Raw genomic sequence first — 18,041 nt, forward strand, 5'->3', positions numbered from 1 at the left:
GTTGTCGGAAGTCCAGGATCCAGTTGCAGAGGGAGGTGTTTAGTCCTAGGGACCTTAGCTGAGTGATGAGCTTTGTGGGCACAATGGTGTTGAACGCTGAGCTGTAGTCATTGAACAGCATTCTCAAATACTGCCCTTCGCTTCCTTGGGCACAAGGACTGCTATGGAGCTTATTAAGGAGTTAACTCATAGGCTGTCTGCCATCCCTGAGAACCCTGCTTACCTCCTCCGGAGAGATATTCTGGAGATCCTGGTACCTGTCGGGGCTTTCTTTCTCAGTGCTCGCTTATTTTTGAGCTACAGCCATCTTTGTTCCCTTCGGACCGATCGAAGATAGCGTGTATTATTACGCTAATGTCGGGAAGGGCGCTCTCCTGGGCTACGGCTGTTTGGGAGCAACAATCCACCCTCTGTTGTCATCTGGAGGAATTCATGGTGGAGGTGAGGAAGGTATTTGAGTCTCTGGAATCCGGGAGCAAGGCGGCCAGTAAACCTCTTGATTTAACTCAACTCCCATAGTGTGGCAGACTACGAGGTTGATTTTCGCTCGTTGGCCGCCAAGAGTTTCTGGAATCCGGAGTCTCTCTTCGATACCTTTCTTCACAGATTATCCGAGGTGGTGAAGGATGAGGTCGAGAATTGCAGGTGGATCTTGAGGCCTGGCCTCGGGCACACTCGTTCACCCGCTATGGCTCGCTCACTTTTAAAGGAATCTGGAAGTTCCCGAAGGCAGTTTTCCTGAGAGGATTAGAAGCCACCTGAGCTCCCTCGTGAATTATCAACGATGGTTGAGTTGGATTCTCCTGAGCCTATGCAATTGGGAAGAGCTAGGTTATCGGTTGGGTAACGCTCACGTAGGTTGAATTCCAACTGTTGTCTGTACTGTGGAGGGGCAGGACAATACATACCTATCTGCTCTGTTATGAAACCTTTGTGTCTGGTGGGTACAAGTACTTTGGTGAGTCAGACTGGGAGTTCCCTAATTCCCATCACCCGCACACCTTTCTTTGTGCTTGTGCTGTGGGGAGACCAATCTAAGTCTCTGAGTGCTTATTGACTCTGGGGCGGATGAAAGTTTTATGCATACTACTATTGCTTCTGAGCTAGGTATTCCCATTCAACCGCTCTCGGTTCCCATGGATGCCAGTGCACTGGACGGCCGCTCAATAGGTGGAGTCACGGATTTCCAGTAACCACAGTGAGACCATACAGTTCCTCCTCATTGCATCTCCCTATGTTCCTGTTGTCTTGGGTTTACCTGGCTTCAAAAACATAACCCTGTTATTGACTGGACCACAAGCTCCATCATGGGTCGGAGCCCATTTTGCCATTCCCACTGTCTTCAAGCAGCACAGCCTTTCCCCAGACGTCTTCCTCAGGGCGTCAGCAAGGCTTTGGATGTTTCTGTCATTTCCACTGAGTACCAGTGGGATCTTCACCCAGGCACCACACCACCTCGGGGTCGACTATATTATCTATACGGGCCGGAGACCAAGACTATGGAGGAGTACATAGAGGAGTCTCTGGCTACTGGGGCCGTCTGTCCGTCTGCATCTCCTGTAGACACAGGGTTTTTCTTTGTGGAGAAGAAGGACAAGACCCTGTGTCAGTGCATTGACTACCGGGGACTGAATGACATTACTGTCAAAAATCGTTACCCCCTATCACTTCGGCATTTGAACCTCTCCAGGGGGCCACCATTTTTTCCAAGTTGGACCTTCGGAATGCCTACCACCTGGTTCAGATACACGAAGGGGATGAGTGGGAGACAGCCTTCAACCGTTTGGACTCACCAACACCCCTGCTGTCTTTCAGGCTTTGGTAAACAATATGCTCCGGGACATGCTCAACCGTTTTGTGTTCGTCTACCTTGATGACATCCTGTTTTTTTCCCGGTCTACCCAAGAACATGTTCTACACGGGCAGGTCCTTCAGCGCCTCCTGGAGAACCAACTGTTCGTGAAAGCTGAGAAGTGTGAGTTCCACCGCTCTACAATCGCTTTTCTAGGATATGTCATTGCTGAGGGTAATGTCCAGATGGATCCTGGAAAGGTGAAAGCAGTGGTGAATTGGCATCAACCTACGTCCAGGGTGCAGTCGCAACGTTTCCTAGGATTTGCAAACTTCATTCGGGTTTACAGCACCCTGACGGCGCCCCTCTCGGCACTCACTTCTCCCAAAGTACCGTTCAGAGGGTCTCCTGCTGTCAACAAAGCCTTTGTGGACCTGAAGCATCGGTTCACAGCAGCACCCATCCTCATCCATCCGGACACGTCGCATCAATTTGTGGTTGGAGTGGGGGGCATCCTGTCCCAGCGATCTGCCCAGGACCAAAAGCTTCATCCCCGTGCCTTCCTGTCTCATCGTCTCAATTCTGCAGAGAGGAACTACGATGTAGGCAACCGAGAACTCCTGGTAGTCAAGATGGCATTGGAAGAGTGGAGGCACTGGCTGGAAGGAGCAGAACAGCCATTCTTGGTCTGGACCGACCATAAAAATCTGGAATATCTCCTTACAGCAAGTGCCTTAACTCCAGGCAGGCCCGGTGGGCTCTGTTGTTTACCAGATTCAACTTCACCATTTCCTACCTCCCATGGTTCAAAAATGTGAAGCCTGACACTCTCTCTCACCTATACAGTTCCTCTGGTTTCGGTGACCGAGGGTGTGGCATTCTCCCTAACTCATGCCTAGCAACCACTGTGAATTGGGGTATTGAGACCCTGGTTCACAAGGCACAACGCTCCCAGCCTGGACATGAAAGGGGCCCGGCTAACCGGTTGTTTGTCCCCAACTCAGTTCGGTCCCGGGTCCTGGAATGGGATTATTCTTCCAGGCTAACCTGTCATCCTGGTTCCCACCGTACCCTAGCCTTCCCTCGACAACGTTTCTGGTGGCCCACAATGGTTCCTGACGTCTCTGCCTTCGTCGCCACATGCACGGTGTGCGCCCAGAACAAGACTCCATGGCAAGTTCCTTCTGGCCTTCTTCAGCCACTACCGGTCCCTCCTCATCCCTGGTCCCATATCTCTCTGGACTTTGTCACTGGGCTTCCCCCATCTGATGGCAACACTGTAATTCTGACAGTTGTGGATCTGTTTTCTAAGGCCGCTCATTTCATCCCTCTCCCTAAACTACCCTCTGTCAAAGAAGGCCCAGCTCATGGTGCAGCACGTCTTCCAGATCCATGGTCTCCCAGTGGACATGGTTTCCGACCGGGGTCCTCAATTCTCATCTCAGTTTTGGAAGGCGTTCTGACCTCTTATTGGGGCATCGGCCAGTCTATCCTCCGGATTCCATCCCCAATCGAACGGACAATTGGAGCGAGCTAATCAGGACCTGGAGACCACCTTAAGATGCCTGGTCTCAACTAGAGGTTGACCGATTAATTAGGGCCGACTTCAAGTTTTCATAACAATCGTAAATTGGTATTTTTGGATGCCAATTTTGCTTTTTTTTTTTTTTTTTTACACCTTTATTTAACTAGGCAAGTCAGTTAAGAACACATTCTTATTTTCAATGACGGCCTAGGAACGGTGGGTTAACTGCCATGTTCAGGAGCAGAACGATTCAATCTTACGGTTAACTAGTCCAACTAGTCCAACGCTCTAACCACCTGCCTCACGAGGAGCCTGCCTGTTACGCAAATGCAGTAAGAAGCCAAGGTAAGTTGCTAGCTAGCATTAAACGTATCTTGTAAAAAACAATCAATCAATCATAATCACTAGTTACCAACACATGGTTGATGATATTACTAGTTTATCTAGAGTGTCCTGCGTTGCATATAATCGATGCGGTGCGCATTCGCGAAAAAGGACTGTCGTTGCTCCAATGTGTACCTAACCATAAACATAAATGCCTTTCTTAAAATCAATACACAGAAGTCCAGGTTAGCAGGCAATATTAACTAGGTGAAATTGTGTCACTTCTCTTGCGTTCATTGCACGCAGAGTCAGGGTATATGCAACAGTTTGGGCCGCCTGGCTCATTGCGAACTAATTTGCCAGAATATTACGTAAATATGACATAACATCGAAGGTTGTGCAATGTAACAGCAATATTTAGACTTTGGGATGCCATCTGTTAGATAAAATACGGAACGGTTCCGTATTTCACTGAACGAATAAACGTTTTGTTTTCGAAATGATAGTTTCTGGATTCGACCATATTAATGACCTGAGGCTCGTATTTCTGTATGTTATTATGTTATGATTAAGTCAATGATTTGATAGAGCAGTCTGACTGAGCGATGGTAGGCACCAGCAGGCTCGTAAGCATTCATTCAAACAGCACTTTCGTGCGTTTTACCAGCTGCTCTTCACTGTGCTTCATTGAGCTGTTTATGACTTCAAGCCTATCAACTCTCGAGATTAGGCTGGTGTAACCGATGTGAAATGGCTAGCTAGTTAGCGGGTTGCGCGCTAATAGCGTTTCAAACGTCACTCGCTCTGAGACTTGGAGTAGTTGTTCCCCTTGCTCTGCATGGGTAACGCTGCTTCGAGGGTGGCTGTTGTCGATGTGTTCCTGGTTCGAGCCCAGGTAGGAGCGAGGAAAGGGATGGAAGCTATACTGTTACACTGGCAACACTAAAGTGCCTATAAGAACATCCAATAGTCAAAGGTATATGAAATACAAATCGTATAGAGAGAAATAGTCCTATAATTATCATTGTTTTCCCCAGAGTATTTATCCCTGTGTTTCCTGTCTCTCTGTGCCAGTTCGTCTTGTATGTTCCCAAGTCAACCAGCATTTTTTCTCCGTTCTCCTGCTTTTTGCTATTCTCCTTTTCCTAATCCTCCCGGTTTTGACCCTTGCCTGTTTCTGGACTCTGTACCCACCTGCCTGACTGTTCTGCCTGCCTTGACCATGAGCCTGTCACTCTGTATCTCCTGGACTCTGAACTGGTTTTGACCTTTTGCCTGTCCACGACCATTCTCTTGCCTACTCCTTTTGGATCATTAAACATCTTAAACTCCAACCATCTGCCTCCTGTGTCTGCATCTGGGTCTCGCCTTGTGTCATGATAAAGACGTGAAAAATCTATATTTTTGTTAACGTATGATGGGGTCCCTGGGTCGCCGGTTTGCCTGGGAGGGGGTCACTGGGCAAAAAAAGGTTGAAAACCCCTGCAGTTGACAATGAACGCATGGCCTAGATTTCATGTTTCCAGAAAGTGCCATAGCTAGGCTATTTGGCATATGGTGATTACACCTAGTAGGCTAAACATGTAGGCTAACCTAGGTAAGGCCCAACGAATTAAGTATCCATCCAACTGAATTTGATATTTCCTACTCACTGCCTTTGCATCAAGTGGTGATAATGTAGTGCTGAGCTGAGCTCCTAATCAGCTGAGCTCCTAATCATATGTGATAGCCCACATAACGTCTCACCCTACTTCTCTGTAAGCTAGGAAGCTATCGAGCTTAGCTCCAGGCATCAGCAGCACTGTTCTCTTCACTGCTCTCTCTGTCTTCAGAGGCTTCCTCTGACCCAGCTTCAGCACAGTCTCCTGGGACCAGCCCACAGGAAACAGCTCCTCTCAGCCATATCATGAATGACAGCCAAGCCCCAGCCAGTCAGCCAACACAGCAGTGTTGGTTTAGGCCGAGAGCAGTGGGAGAGACAGGGCCTGACGCCCATCCCTATTTCTGGGGAGGAAATCGGCAGGTCAGTAAGGCAAAGGACAGCTTCTCATGCAGACGATTCGGATAAGATGGGGGAAATCTGTGGACAACACAAGTTTCTGTCTGCCTTTCCTCGTCAATTTGCAGCCAGTCATGAGAAAGTAGTTACTGTCATGCATTTGTTGCTGCTGGGGAAAGTGGAATCACATGCACAAAATGAGGTTAGGCATGTTAGGGCAGGAGGGTGAATCAGGAGAACAGACCTGTGACATGCATAAGAGATGCTGCCTCACCAGTTGTTCAGACTTAAGCCTAAGCTCCAGTCAGTGTTTTATTGAAACGGTTCACCTCAAAAGTACTTTAGCTAGAGGTTGATAAGGGGTACTCATGAAAACAACAGACCAAATCCACAAGCTGAACAAACACGTTTTTTGTTCATATGATATTACATCAAAACTGTAAAAGTGGGCCAACATGGCTAGCCTATCATTCAGTTTACTAAAGAACACATCAATATGTTTTAGGGAAAATGTGGGCTAAATCACAGCGAAAACTACTGTCAAAGTTGAGCCAATAGGAATGTCAGTTACAGACAACACTCGAGGAACTCTTCTTAGACAAGAGGCTATTCAGCAGAACGAATCGTGACATAATCACATGACTGAGGCATTTGTATATTTTCTAACCAGTCTCTTCCCATCCCCCTTCCATCAGCTAACAACAGAGCCTCTCTCATTCTCTCTCCTGCGTGCTCTGAACAGTCCATATAGAAATCATAGGCCTACATGTTTTAGGCTGAGATGTATCACTTAATATTCTCACAGATAGTGGTTGATGCAAGCACATGGAAATCCTGATTATAAATCAATATTTCACTTGAACTGCAGCAGGAAATCAATTCACCTTAGAAATGAACAAGTTAGCCTGCATTACAGTATCCCCTTTCAGGACAGAGGCTGGACAGACACAGTTGCTATAGTGATGTGCAGAACAGAAGTGATGACATTGAGCCTAGTGTCATTAAAATCAGTTGAAGTGCAGTCTATGAAACCCTATAGTCTAAAAAAAACCTCATTATAAGAGCAACTGTGACATAACAATAGAGACAATATTGGGTGAAATGAAGCGTGTGTGGGTGGGTTGAGCCAGAGAGGATTTTAATCCTGTTTGCCGAGGGCATTAATGTACCCTAGCCTACCACAATATTTCAGAATAAACAACTGAAAAGTTAAGCAAATCATTTATTTTTGGAGCAAGAGTATTACACTCAATATACTGCCCCCAGTTGTAAAGCCTCTTCCACATTCACCTCAAACTAAAATCCATTGCAAGTCTCTGTTCTGAAGGAACCTATGAGTCTTGAGCAGCCTTTCCCCCCCAGGTTCTAATCACCAGCCTCGTGGTGTGATGGCTCCAGTCTCCGAGGGCCCAGTAAGTAGGCTAAGACATTAGATGCAGGGTTGGTAGATACAAGCCTTGGAGGACAAGCAGCTCAATGACTGCACTGTTCTGGAAGGAGCTTGGGCAACAGTGTGTGACTCTTTCTAAGATGAATGTCTGGGCAACTAGTGAGGCCCTAAATGTCCTGCCATCCATAGCAATAACAAAAAGTAACTTGCAACACTATCGCCGTCTCCATTAACGGCTTGAGGTGAAAATTCAAAGGGCAAAATCAAAAGCAACCCATTTTCACCCTCTCAATAAAGGACTCAAACCTATAGAGGCACTTTGGAAAAATAGGTTCTTTGTATCAATTCCTCTTTATGGTTGTCAGAGCACCAGCCTTGACCGATAGGGACCAGGCCCTTTGGCCAGCGGAGATAAGGAGATGATTGAACATAAGAATAATCCATGGGGGGAGGGGCAGTGAGAGCTTCTCTGTGGATTAACCCAGGCCCAGCCACAGACAGCCAGGGCCACTGAGGTGAGAGGGAGAATGCATCAGCAGTAATCCCACTGGAAGCCAGCACTAGGCTATAGTTTATATACACCCCATGGGGGATGTCAATTTTGGATTAGAATAAACAGAAAAAACAGTACCTGGCACTGGGATGTCTAGTGGGATGAGAGAAACAGCAAACTGCAGAGGTTTTCTGTCTCTATTTCCTAACAATAAACAATTTAGTATCTTTTTATCTGTGTTGGCTCCTAGGTCGGCCTAACACAGTTCTCCCAGCACACAAGGCAAAGAATCATGAATCTAACAGAAGAATGGTGCATGACATTGCTTACCTTTAGCGAGTCAAAGCAGGCAATAACTCTTCCGTTTTCAACCTGGCAGCTCTTTGGTGGGTGTGCAAATTTGCATTCCTCATCACTCCGTGAGCAAGTTCCTCTCTGAAACTGCCGACAAACTTCCAATGTCAGCCATTTTGTGTCTCTTATCGAAGATATATTCAGAGCCATGTTAAGAGGTTCCAATTGAACGCTGAAAGTTCAATATATCGGTTGACTCTAAATAAAAAATGGCCTCACGTAAAAAAGTTCACAACTTTTGGCTCTGTTTTATTTGTGTTTGAAAAGTTCTCAAATCATATGTAGCAACTAGACAGGCCCTCGCATCATAAGCTGGGAGGAAGGCTAATCGATTAATGATCAATCACTCAATCAGTTTGCACCTATGGCAGACCTCTGAAAAGGTTGAGGGGCTTGCTCTGTGACACCCCCAAGTGTCTCTCCTCCTCCACTGACAAGAACACTCTCAACAATAGTATTTCAAGGCAATGGAGCTCGTTGATAGAATATTAACGAAGATGTGCTTGGTATTGACTTTGCCAACTTCTAATTTGTCAGCTCTTTGTGCTTTGACAGTTCTCCTCTCCACAATAATGCTTTCCTCTTGGATTTCTTTGTCACTTGAGTTGTTCAGAAATGAATTGGAGGCTACTGAAGATTTGCAGCTGAGGTATCCCCTGTCACAGCTCAGACCTGGCCTTAAAGGGAGCGTTGGCTTTCCATGCACATATGGACCACAGAGCAGGTTCAAGTTGGAGATGTTGTCTGAAAGGCACTTTCTGTTGGTGATCTGGAAGATAGGAAAGAGTTAGGTTAGCCTAGTTCTTTTATAAATAATGTATGTTAGTGCTCTTGTTATTACTATACTATTAGCCTACTTTCATTTTATACTGCTCGAGTTGCTATGGGCTCTTTTCACAAACTGAGGCATGGCAACAGCATAGCTTGGGTTAAAAATATCATCATGAATTGTGTCAAGCAATCAAATGTGTTTTAAAAAATGATGTAGGCTACTCTATGAAAGGACCATACAGTATGAGTAAACCACCTCCATTACATCCCATCTAATGGACATACACATCCATCTATATGAACAAAATAATTGTGAAAATCATTAAAAAAACAATCAACCACTCAAGGCAGGATCTAATTTCCTTTTCTCCCAAAGGACTTTCGACTTCTATGGAAAGATACGTAATGAATAGGCTAATATCAATTGAGACCTTTTGCAATTAGCCTAGTCCTAACTCATGTTCAGATCTGGTAAAAGGCAAGCCCATTTGGGGAAAGTGAATACAAAAAGGTGTATGAAATGTAATTTGTCCTCCTGAAATAATACCTGTCAACTCTACATATCAATTGCACAATACCATTAATGACATAATTACAGTCTACATCAGTTAGTCTACAATAAGAGCTAAATAAACAGGATGAGTAGAGGGAGGCATGCAAATTTGCAAACGCCAAAATTACATAAGGGCTATTCTTAAAGGGCTTACTATGTCGGACAATATAATATGATCCTTATTGGCAGCCTGGGTAAATGTGCGTCTAGGATAACGCTGATGAGGCATGATAGATTATAGGACACAGGTAGGGAGGTGCCTATAACACTCCTGTGACCTCTCCATATTAGTCCAGTTCCCCCCTCAAACTGCTAAACTGCCATTTGAGGTGGTGGGGTATTGTTCCCGTGGGATATTGTTGGCCTACGCCATAGTCCCGTGCTAAAATCCTACGAGCTAGGCTATTGCAAATGTCAGCCTGTGACGTGGGCCTGTGTCTTAATCGACAGCCACCCGCACAGCAGCCTTCTTCCTACAATCACAGTGATATATTTGACTGATTAATGCTTCTGACCTTGAATCTGTATTCGGCCTTCGGTTTATGAAATTTTAATTCCATGCACTCTATGTTCGGCACTGTATTTATGCCCGGACAGCCTTTCTATTCAGACAGACAAGTCCAATACGACCACATTAGAAATATGCTTGGCGGGAGCCAGAGCTGCTGGGGGTACACTAGGAGAAGGACCCCAAACAGTGTGAAGGCCTTGGGGACTGAGTCTAATAATAACATGCAGCGATATCAATTTTGTTGACATCCTGGATGGAAGGACAGAATTCAATTTTAGCCTCAATGTCAGCATGATGCAATGTGGCATTCAACAATTGAAGGGGGACAGAGAGGTAAAAACCTACAGAGAGGTAAAGCCTACAGTACAGGGCATGTCTGCCATTCATTTTTACATTGTCCTACACCCACATTTCTGACTCTATTATGTAAGCTTAGGCTACTGAATGCATTGTATTACGCTACATCATAAACAAAGGGTTGAAGATAAATTCAATTGATACCTAGGCTACCTACAAGTCCAGTTAATGACTAAAGTGCAGCAACAATATTGTTCAAATTCTAGCTGATGGCCTTGGGGGAAAAAGTAGGACATCACGTCAAAGAAAAAAAATACAATTTACTTCAACATCCTTTTTTCCAAGGTCAGAAATGCATGTAATTGGGGTAATTGTGATGTCTGGTACTTTGTGAAGCAACTTTAAATAACTTGTAATTAATAAATTAGAAGGTAAACTTGCACATCTCTCATGAGAGGTATTATTCTATTGTAAACAGGAGTCCTACAATCTTCTGTATTTTCTGTATAAATCTCGTAAAAGTGAGCATAGTTTTGTTGTTATTGGCAAAACATATCAGGGCAACAGAAATATAGAAATGCAACACTATCACTCAATAGTTTGCCCTTTAGCTTAGTGTGGGAGGCTCTGTACTGCAACACTTGTGAATTCAGTAACAAGGTTGTCAATGTGTGTGTGTGTGAGAGAGAGAGAGAGAGAGAGAGAGAGACTCATCCTGTTTTGCAGTAGCCCTGGTTTTGATTCTTGTTTATACTTATTCCCTATAAATCAGTCGGATGCCCTAAAGGCAGCTGTAAAATGCAAATTAAGGGAGAGCCTTGAATAATCCCATGGCCCAGAGAATGATACTTTGGTGAAAAAATAGCCTACATTTCCTACAGACTGAACTCATCATGAAAATATTGTTTCCAATTTGACATGTGAGAGGTCTTGGCAAATGTATCATTACTTTTGTTAAGGGAGTTAAATTATTAGCTGCGTATACAAATGAAAATAGGTCTAGGTCAATCTATAGATGCGGTAAAGAGGTCAACAGAACTCGACCAAAACAGTGGAAATGCCATGGAAACGCATGGGAGAAAGATGCCGTGGGGGAAAGATCCTGAATCTCAATACCCCCCTGCAAAATGAGCCTACATTTAGGTTATTGTTTATATATGTTATATTATACTGTGATTTAAATTACGATTCATTGTTCCAAACATATTGCTCACCATATCTCTTCTGCAGAAGGACAAGAGAGAGCCTTGAGAGAACAAGTTTTGATCAGTCATGGAATTAAATGTGCTGAAAACAAATTGGCTTTATATTTAAAAAGATGAAGGACAAGCTATGAAGGAAAAATAATGGAGTACAACCAACTAGCACAAAAATAATATTGCAATATTGTCAAAACGATACAATAAATAGTTCCAAAAAATATCCTGATATGTAACTGTATGGCCTTTTTCCTGTATCTCTACCTCGTTATCGCATCTATGGATTCATGGCCTAGTTTGGTCAGTGTTAACCCTGACATTCTGTTTTGTTCGCCTGGGATGAACAACCAGCTCTAGGGCCTAACAGTTACAGAGGTTACTATTGTAAACCATCCAGCATTCAGCCATGGGCAATGCAAGCAGCAATTTATTGAATCAGAAAGCATATGCACTTCATATTCTAATAGTCTTCAACTACCAACTGAACTGGCACGACCTTAATTATCTTCTTCATGTTAGTTACTAAGGCTCAATTTGCACTGCTGTATGAGAAAATCTGCAGTACTTATCTACAGCAGTCTAGCCACCAGTGAGACCAAACAAATGTGAGAGGAAAATAGATCCTTCCTATCAGTGTGCGCTGTAATTTAGTTGGATTCAGGGGGAAAAAAACATGTAGCCTATAACTTCCAAAACAGTTGGAAATAGCACAGGCTGGAACTACTGGTTTTGAGTCAAAATAGAAAAAGAAATGGTTATTCATGCAGGGCTGTAAAGTACGGAATTGAATGTTGCAACGTTAATATGGAACCTACAACATAAAAATGTCATAGCCTAGCTTCAAAAATGTGTCAATAGGATAGTACAGAAGAAAACTGTCCCCGGGCCCAAACTCAAACTTTGAATTGGGAAGGGGGATTAGGAAGACCTTTCCATTTTTCTATTTGTGACAGACCCTCTCAAGTTACTTTCCTTGGTGTTTTTTTTTCTGTTAGATTTGATGAAGAGTTAACACCTGGTGCATCAGAGAATAAATCATGGTTATGAGATGTTGGCCCCCAGTCCTCCAGAGCCATGTACATAAAGAAAACACTCTTATGAACCTTGTGCAAACACACACACTTTTGGAAGTCATTCAGATATACGACAGACAGACTGGGTAAGTGGTGAAACGCCACAGGAAATTGCAGAGCAGGCGTAAAGGGAGCACCTTGTTCTTTGCTGGCAGTATGGGAGAAGTAAACTCTCAACATTAACCAGCTAAATGTACATATTAAAGAGGAACAGCCAACCAAAAGCAAATAGAAGAAGCAGTAAGTGCAAGAGGAGCATGATCAGTGAAGCAGATTCTAACCACCTCTACGAGTGAAGTCCCCTATCTCTCCCTCTCACCGCATGGTATGCAGCATAATGCAGCAAATTCCTTTATGAACTAGTCAGGAAACAGAGCAGCCAAGGGAAAAAATCCTCTTACCTCATGCAGTGCTGGAGCTCCTCAGTCTCTCTAACATCCACCACAGAGTCTGTGTCGGTAGTCCGACTTCTTCTAATTACTTTCTGTCTAAAGATAATCACCATGTGTATATTTTTCATTCCCTTCTCAGTGCTGTGTGCTCAGGCCCATGCCTAGACAGGGATTTTCTTTCCACGACAGTGGAGGAAAAGACTGTCTGCTTAACTCTCTAGCTGAAACATTTCCAGCCACCCCCTTCCTGCCTGCTCCTCCGCCTCCAGGAAGACCCTCCCAGCCCTCTCTGGCCAATAGCAGATCAGGCACGGATTTGCTGTGTACTGGCTGCAAAGCTCAGACAGACAGACAGACAACCAGGCTAGCTGCAGATACTCTAATGCAAACCTGTATGCTCTGCTATTTCAGATCATCTTGACTCAAGCCTTAACATAATTCCTCCTTTGGTTTGGAATTATTATTGTTCACTGTTATAAACAAATTAATATAATCATGTACAGATAAACAAAATAGTGGATGTGTAATAACACATAAGAGCCTACTTTCTCCACTATGCTTTCTCAAGAGGACAAAAATAGTTATAATGATTGCACTGAAAATTGCATAAAGATAAGCAAACAATTTGACATTACACATTATGAAAACAAGCTAGCTATATTTCTCTCTATTTAACCTGTTTCTTTAAAAATGAGGTATCACAATAAAGGTCGTTCCCCCTTCTTTGAATCTGAATTTAAAAAAGCAAGTGACATCAAAGTAACTTGTAATGTGATCTGAGCTTATAGCTAGCTATCTACACTGTACCAACAATAAACAAGTAACTTGGCTGAAGTATTGGGAGCTAACGTTCACAGTAGCCAGTCATCAGTAGGTAGTAAGCAAATAGGCTACGGCTGGCTATATAACGTTAGCCAACGTTAGCAAAGTCCGTGAACGAGCCACCATCACAGCTAGCTAGCTAGCTACTGCATCTGGAACTTTGATAGCTAGCACACGCTAATACGAAAACAAAGATTTTATATTATATGTACAAGATAATCGAGTGACCGGTCTAACAATGAAAATACGTCAAAGATGGAATGCAGGCGGGAGGCGATGTCATATAGGACCATTCTAGCCAATGAGGGCAGATACGCGTGTGAACAACAGGCACAACTCCAAAATAAAGTCATTTTTTAACTTGACGAAATGCCACGTGCGTCCACTTTTATAACACTGCATTCGTAACAACCTAACCATTAAGAAACGTATATTCGATCAAATAAAACCGACGTAGCAAATTAAGCACTCATGTTTTGTTGTTGACCGAATTCGACACTCTCATTGACCACCGGTACCTAAATTTCTTACTTCATGGTCTTGTCTTCGTGGATACATTTTGGGGTGGAGTAAAGCCTCGCTTCGCCTCTTCCTCTCTGATGACAAACATAATATGCTAGTTTCTGACTGCATGCACTCCCATTTAAGTATTCGGGATAACACTTTATTATTAGGTACTTTTCCTAACCTGCAATACATGACACATCATATTTGGGTACATAGCGAGCTAGCTAGGACACTGACAAGCTGAAGCTAGCATTTCTACCTGCTTACCTCATCATCAGGACGACTCGTTCCCCAGCGCAAGCCACCAGTCACGCAGCCAGGGTAGAAAGCACCATGGAACAGAGAAAAACCAAATGTGGAGAGGACAGGTGCTGTTCAACCTTCAACGGTCGATTTAATTATTGTCGTATTACCTAGCTATAGATGAGCTATAACCACTTTCAGAAGAAAGTAACTGGGTGTTTGATTTATCTTCGTTACTTTGTAGCTAGCACGGATTTGACACAACAAGCAACAAGCATTTGACAGCTCGCTCTACGACTGCCAGTTTGATTTATTTGAAGGGGTAACGTAATGCCACTCTATGCCAATGTGCGTACGAAAATTGGAACATCTAGAAGATTCGTTGGAATATAAATATACGTTGACGATTAAAAGATAAGGCACGTTATTATTTGTTTTTAAAATAACAAATTTTTGGTTAAAAAAAACGTATTAGTGAAATGGAAATCTACAGATCTCCCCAAAGCAGCTTGGTACGTTCCAAGCGAATGTCAGGAGGCTCCAGAAGGGCAAGGGTTTGCTTGTTACCAAGGGAACAGCAATGGAACCGTGAGGAAAATTACCGGGATTTTTAGTTTATTACAGGGTTTTAATACAAGGATTTCTCACCCCAAAAAATCAAGCCTGCGTTCTTCCCCGTTTTCTGGGATGTAAAACACTTCCTTTCTTGTTATTCATCTGTTAGTCATAGTATTCATCACTAGAGATTAAACATAAAAAATAGACCTTGTACTATGGGATGTTTCAAAAGCATCAAAACGGATTTATTGCGTGAAATTCGTAGGTGAATAAATCAGAATAGAGAAATCCATGCCACAAGAAGATAGGACTTTTGACCTTTCAATAATATTTTCACACTGATTAGATCTGAATGTACATGTTGTAGTTGAAATCTAAACCTTTTCTTCACAAGGATGCTCTTTTTTCACTCATAGTCTGCCTGGGCCATAGGGTAATAAAGAGCAAGTCAAGCGTCCTCCTGACCCAGCATAACACTCAAGGTCATCACAGAGTAGATCTACAGCAGGCCATAGAAAACCAGAGCCAAACCATGTGGATAAGATAAAGGCTGCACCTTGTTGATTGATGGGATGTTGTGTCGATGCCTCTATATGTTTATCAAATCAAATGCAACAGGTAGACCTTACAGTGAAATGCTTACTTACAACAATACCCAAAAAAATACAATTAGACCTGAAGGTTCATTATCCACATCTAGCCTACTGAAACGGATCATAATTATTCATATAAATGATTTACAAACAGACACACACATTATGTGACATTATAATTCATTTTCATTAATGCCATCATTTATTAGTACATCATAACCCTCACAAGATTATAATTGACAGATTATAAAAAGACAAATGGCTAGGCCTATGCCGAAATAGGTTTCAGAGAGGATGTGTAATAGATTATCAGTCAGGCAAATTGAGTAATGAAATTATCTGGTAGATTGGCTATAGGAAAGGGTTTAGTATGCATTGTAAACTTGTTAACCTTGGATAAGTGGCCATTGAAATCTATCAACCCTGTACTTTTCCTGTGACATGCATGCATAGCCACTGTGTGGCCATTCTGTTACACATGCATGCAGGACACACATCAGCAGCTGGACATAATGTATCAATCCTAACATTGTTCTTGAGGATATCACACACTAATGAGGTATCGAATTAGCCAACCTATGAATTTATGGAAATCTACAAGGCAGAACACCACATACAGTGCCTTGCGAAAGTATTCGGCCCCCTTGAACTTTGCGACCTTTTGCCACATTTCAGGCTTCAAACCTAAAGATATAAAACTGTATTTTTTTGTGTAGAATCAACAACAAGTGGGACACAATCATGAAGTGGAACGACATTTATTGGATATTTCAAACTTTTTTAACAAATCAAAAACTGAAAAATTGGGCGTGCAAAATGATTCAGCCCCCTTAAGTTAATACTTTGTAGCGCCACCTTTTGCTGCGATTACAGCTGTAAGTTGCTTGGGGTATGTCTCTATCAGTTTTGCACGTCGAGAGACTGACATTTTTTCCCATTCCTCCTTGCAATACAGCTCGAGCTCAGTGAGGTTGGATGGAGAGCATTTGTGAACAGCAGTTTTCAGTTCTTTCCACAGATTCTCGATTGGATTCAGGTCTGGACTTTGACTTGGCCATTCTAACACCTGGATATGTTTATTTTTGAACCATTCCATTGTAGATTTTGCTTTATGTTTTGGATCATTGTCTTGTTGGAAGACAAATCTCCGTCCCAGTCTCAGGTCTTTTGCAGACTCCATCAGGTTTTCTTCCAGAATGGTCCTGTATTTGGCTCCATCCATCTTCCCATCAATTTTAACCATCTTCCCTGTCCCTGCTGAAGAAAAGCAGGCCCAAACCATGATGCTGCCACCACCATGTTTGACAGTGGGGATGGTGTGTTCAGCTGTGTTGCTTTTACGCCAAACATAACGTTTTGCATTGTTGCCAAAAAGTTCAATTTTGGTTTCATCTGACCAGAGCACCTTCTTCCACATGTTTGGTGTGTCTCCCAGGTGGCTTGTGGCAAACTTTAAACAACACTTTTTATGGATATCTTTAAGAAATGGCTTTCTTCTTGCCACTCTTCCATAAAGGCCAGATTTGTGCAATATACGACTGATTGTTGTCCTATGGACAGAGTCTCCCACCTCAGCTGTAGATCTCTGCAGTTCATCCAGAGTGATCATGGGCCTCTTGGCTGCATCTCTGATCAGTCTTCTCCTTGTATGAGCTGAAAGTTTAGAGGGACGGCCAGGTCTTGGTAGATTTGCAGTGGTCTGATACTCCTTCCATTTCAATATTATCGCTTGCACAGTGCTCCTTGGGATGTTTAAAGCTTGGGAAATCTTTTTGTATCCAAATCCGGCTTTAAACTTCTTCACAACAGTATCTCGGACCTGCCTGGTGTGTTCCTTGTTCTTCATGATGCTCTCTGCGCTTTTAACAGACCTCTGAGACTATCACAGTGCAGGTGCATTTATACGGAGACTTGATTACACACAGGTGGATTGTATTTATCATCATTAGTCATTTAGGTCAACATTGGATCATTCAGAGATCCTCACTGAACTTCTGGAGAGAGTTTGCTGCACTGAAAGTAAAGGGGCTGAATAATTTTGCACGCCCAATTTTCATTTTTTGATTTGTTAAAAAAGTTTGAAATATCCAATAAATGTCGTTCCACTTCATGATTGTGTCCCACTTGTTGTTGATTCTTCACAAAAAAATACAGTTTTATATCTTTATGTTTGAAGCCTGAAATGTGGCAAAAGGTCGCAAAGTTCAAGGGGGCCGAATACTTTCGCAAGGCACTGTATATGTGGGACATTTCTAAAAATGATCTGAGGAATATTGTGAGGATTTAGTGGGACTCTGGCTTGTTAGGACATTTACACACAGCTGGTCCATTTCTAGTCAGTAAGTCACAGGACGTCCTTGTCATTATTTAATCTCTTGTGACAGACCTAGCACTATATTCCGTCACATAACCATGGACCATCTCTTTTCCCTGTCATTTATTGAGTGCCAGATATGGGATTATGGAGGTATTTATGGAGACAAACACATTCCTTCCACTAAATTGAAAGTGGTATGTGTTGAATATTGTTGTAGGCATCAGAAAAAAAGAGGACCCTACTGGAATGCCAGACTGGTGGTGGGGGGAAGCCTGCTGACCAGGCTCCACTACCTTGGCCATTCCACAACATGGCACCCTCCATGCCA

General features: G+C 43.2%; 1 protein-coding gene across 22 annotated transcripts in view; it reads right to left on the reverse strand.

Annotated features, from left to right (window-relative positions):
- LOC110520155 (muscleblind-like protein 2a) overlaps nucleotides 1-14,544 on the reverse strand; it is a 37,858-nt gene extending 23,314 nt beyond the window's left edge. For 12 of the 22 annotated variants that reach the window (XM_021597275.2, XM_021597276.2, XM_021597271.2 and 9 more), the window contains exons 1-2: nucleotides 12,683-12,928; nucleotides 7,854-8,646 (exon numbers count right to left, since the gene is read on the reverse strand). In XM_021597275.2, coding sequence (XP_021452950.1) covers nucleotides 7,854-8,027 — 174 coding nt within the window. In that variant the 5' untranslated portion in view covers nucleotides 8,028-8,646; nucleotides 12,683-12,928. Of the gene's footprint in view, nucleotides 1-7,853; nucleotides 8,647-12,682; nucleotides 12,930-14,269 lie in introns of those variants that run through there. The other 10 variants (XM_021597278.2, XM_021597279.2, XM_036974543.1 and 7 more) reach the window with 3 other exon arrangements.
- Between the last annotated feature and the right edge of the window lie 3,497 nt (nucleotides 14,545-18,041).

The sequence above is a fragment of the Oncorhynchus mykiss genome, chromosome 3, assembly GCF_013265735.2.
Source record: "Oncorhynchus mykiss isolate Arlee chromosome 3, USDA_OmykA_1.1, whole genome shotgun sequence".
NCBI lineage: Eukaryota > Metazoa > Chordata > Actinopteri > Salmoniformes > Salmonidae > Oncorhynchus > Oncorhynchus mykiss.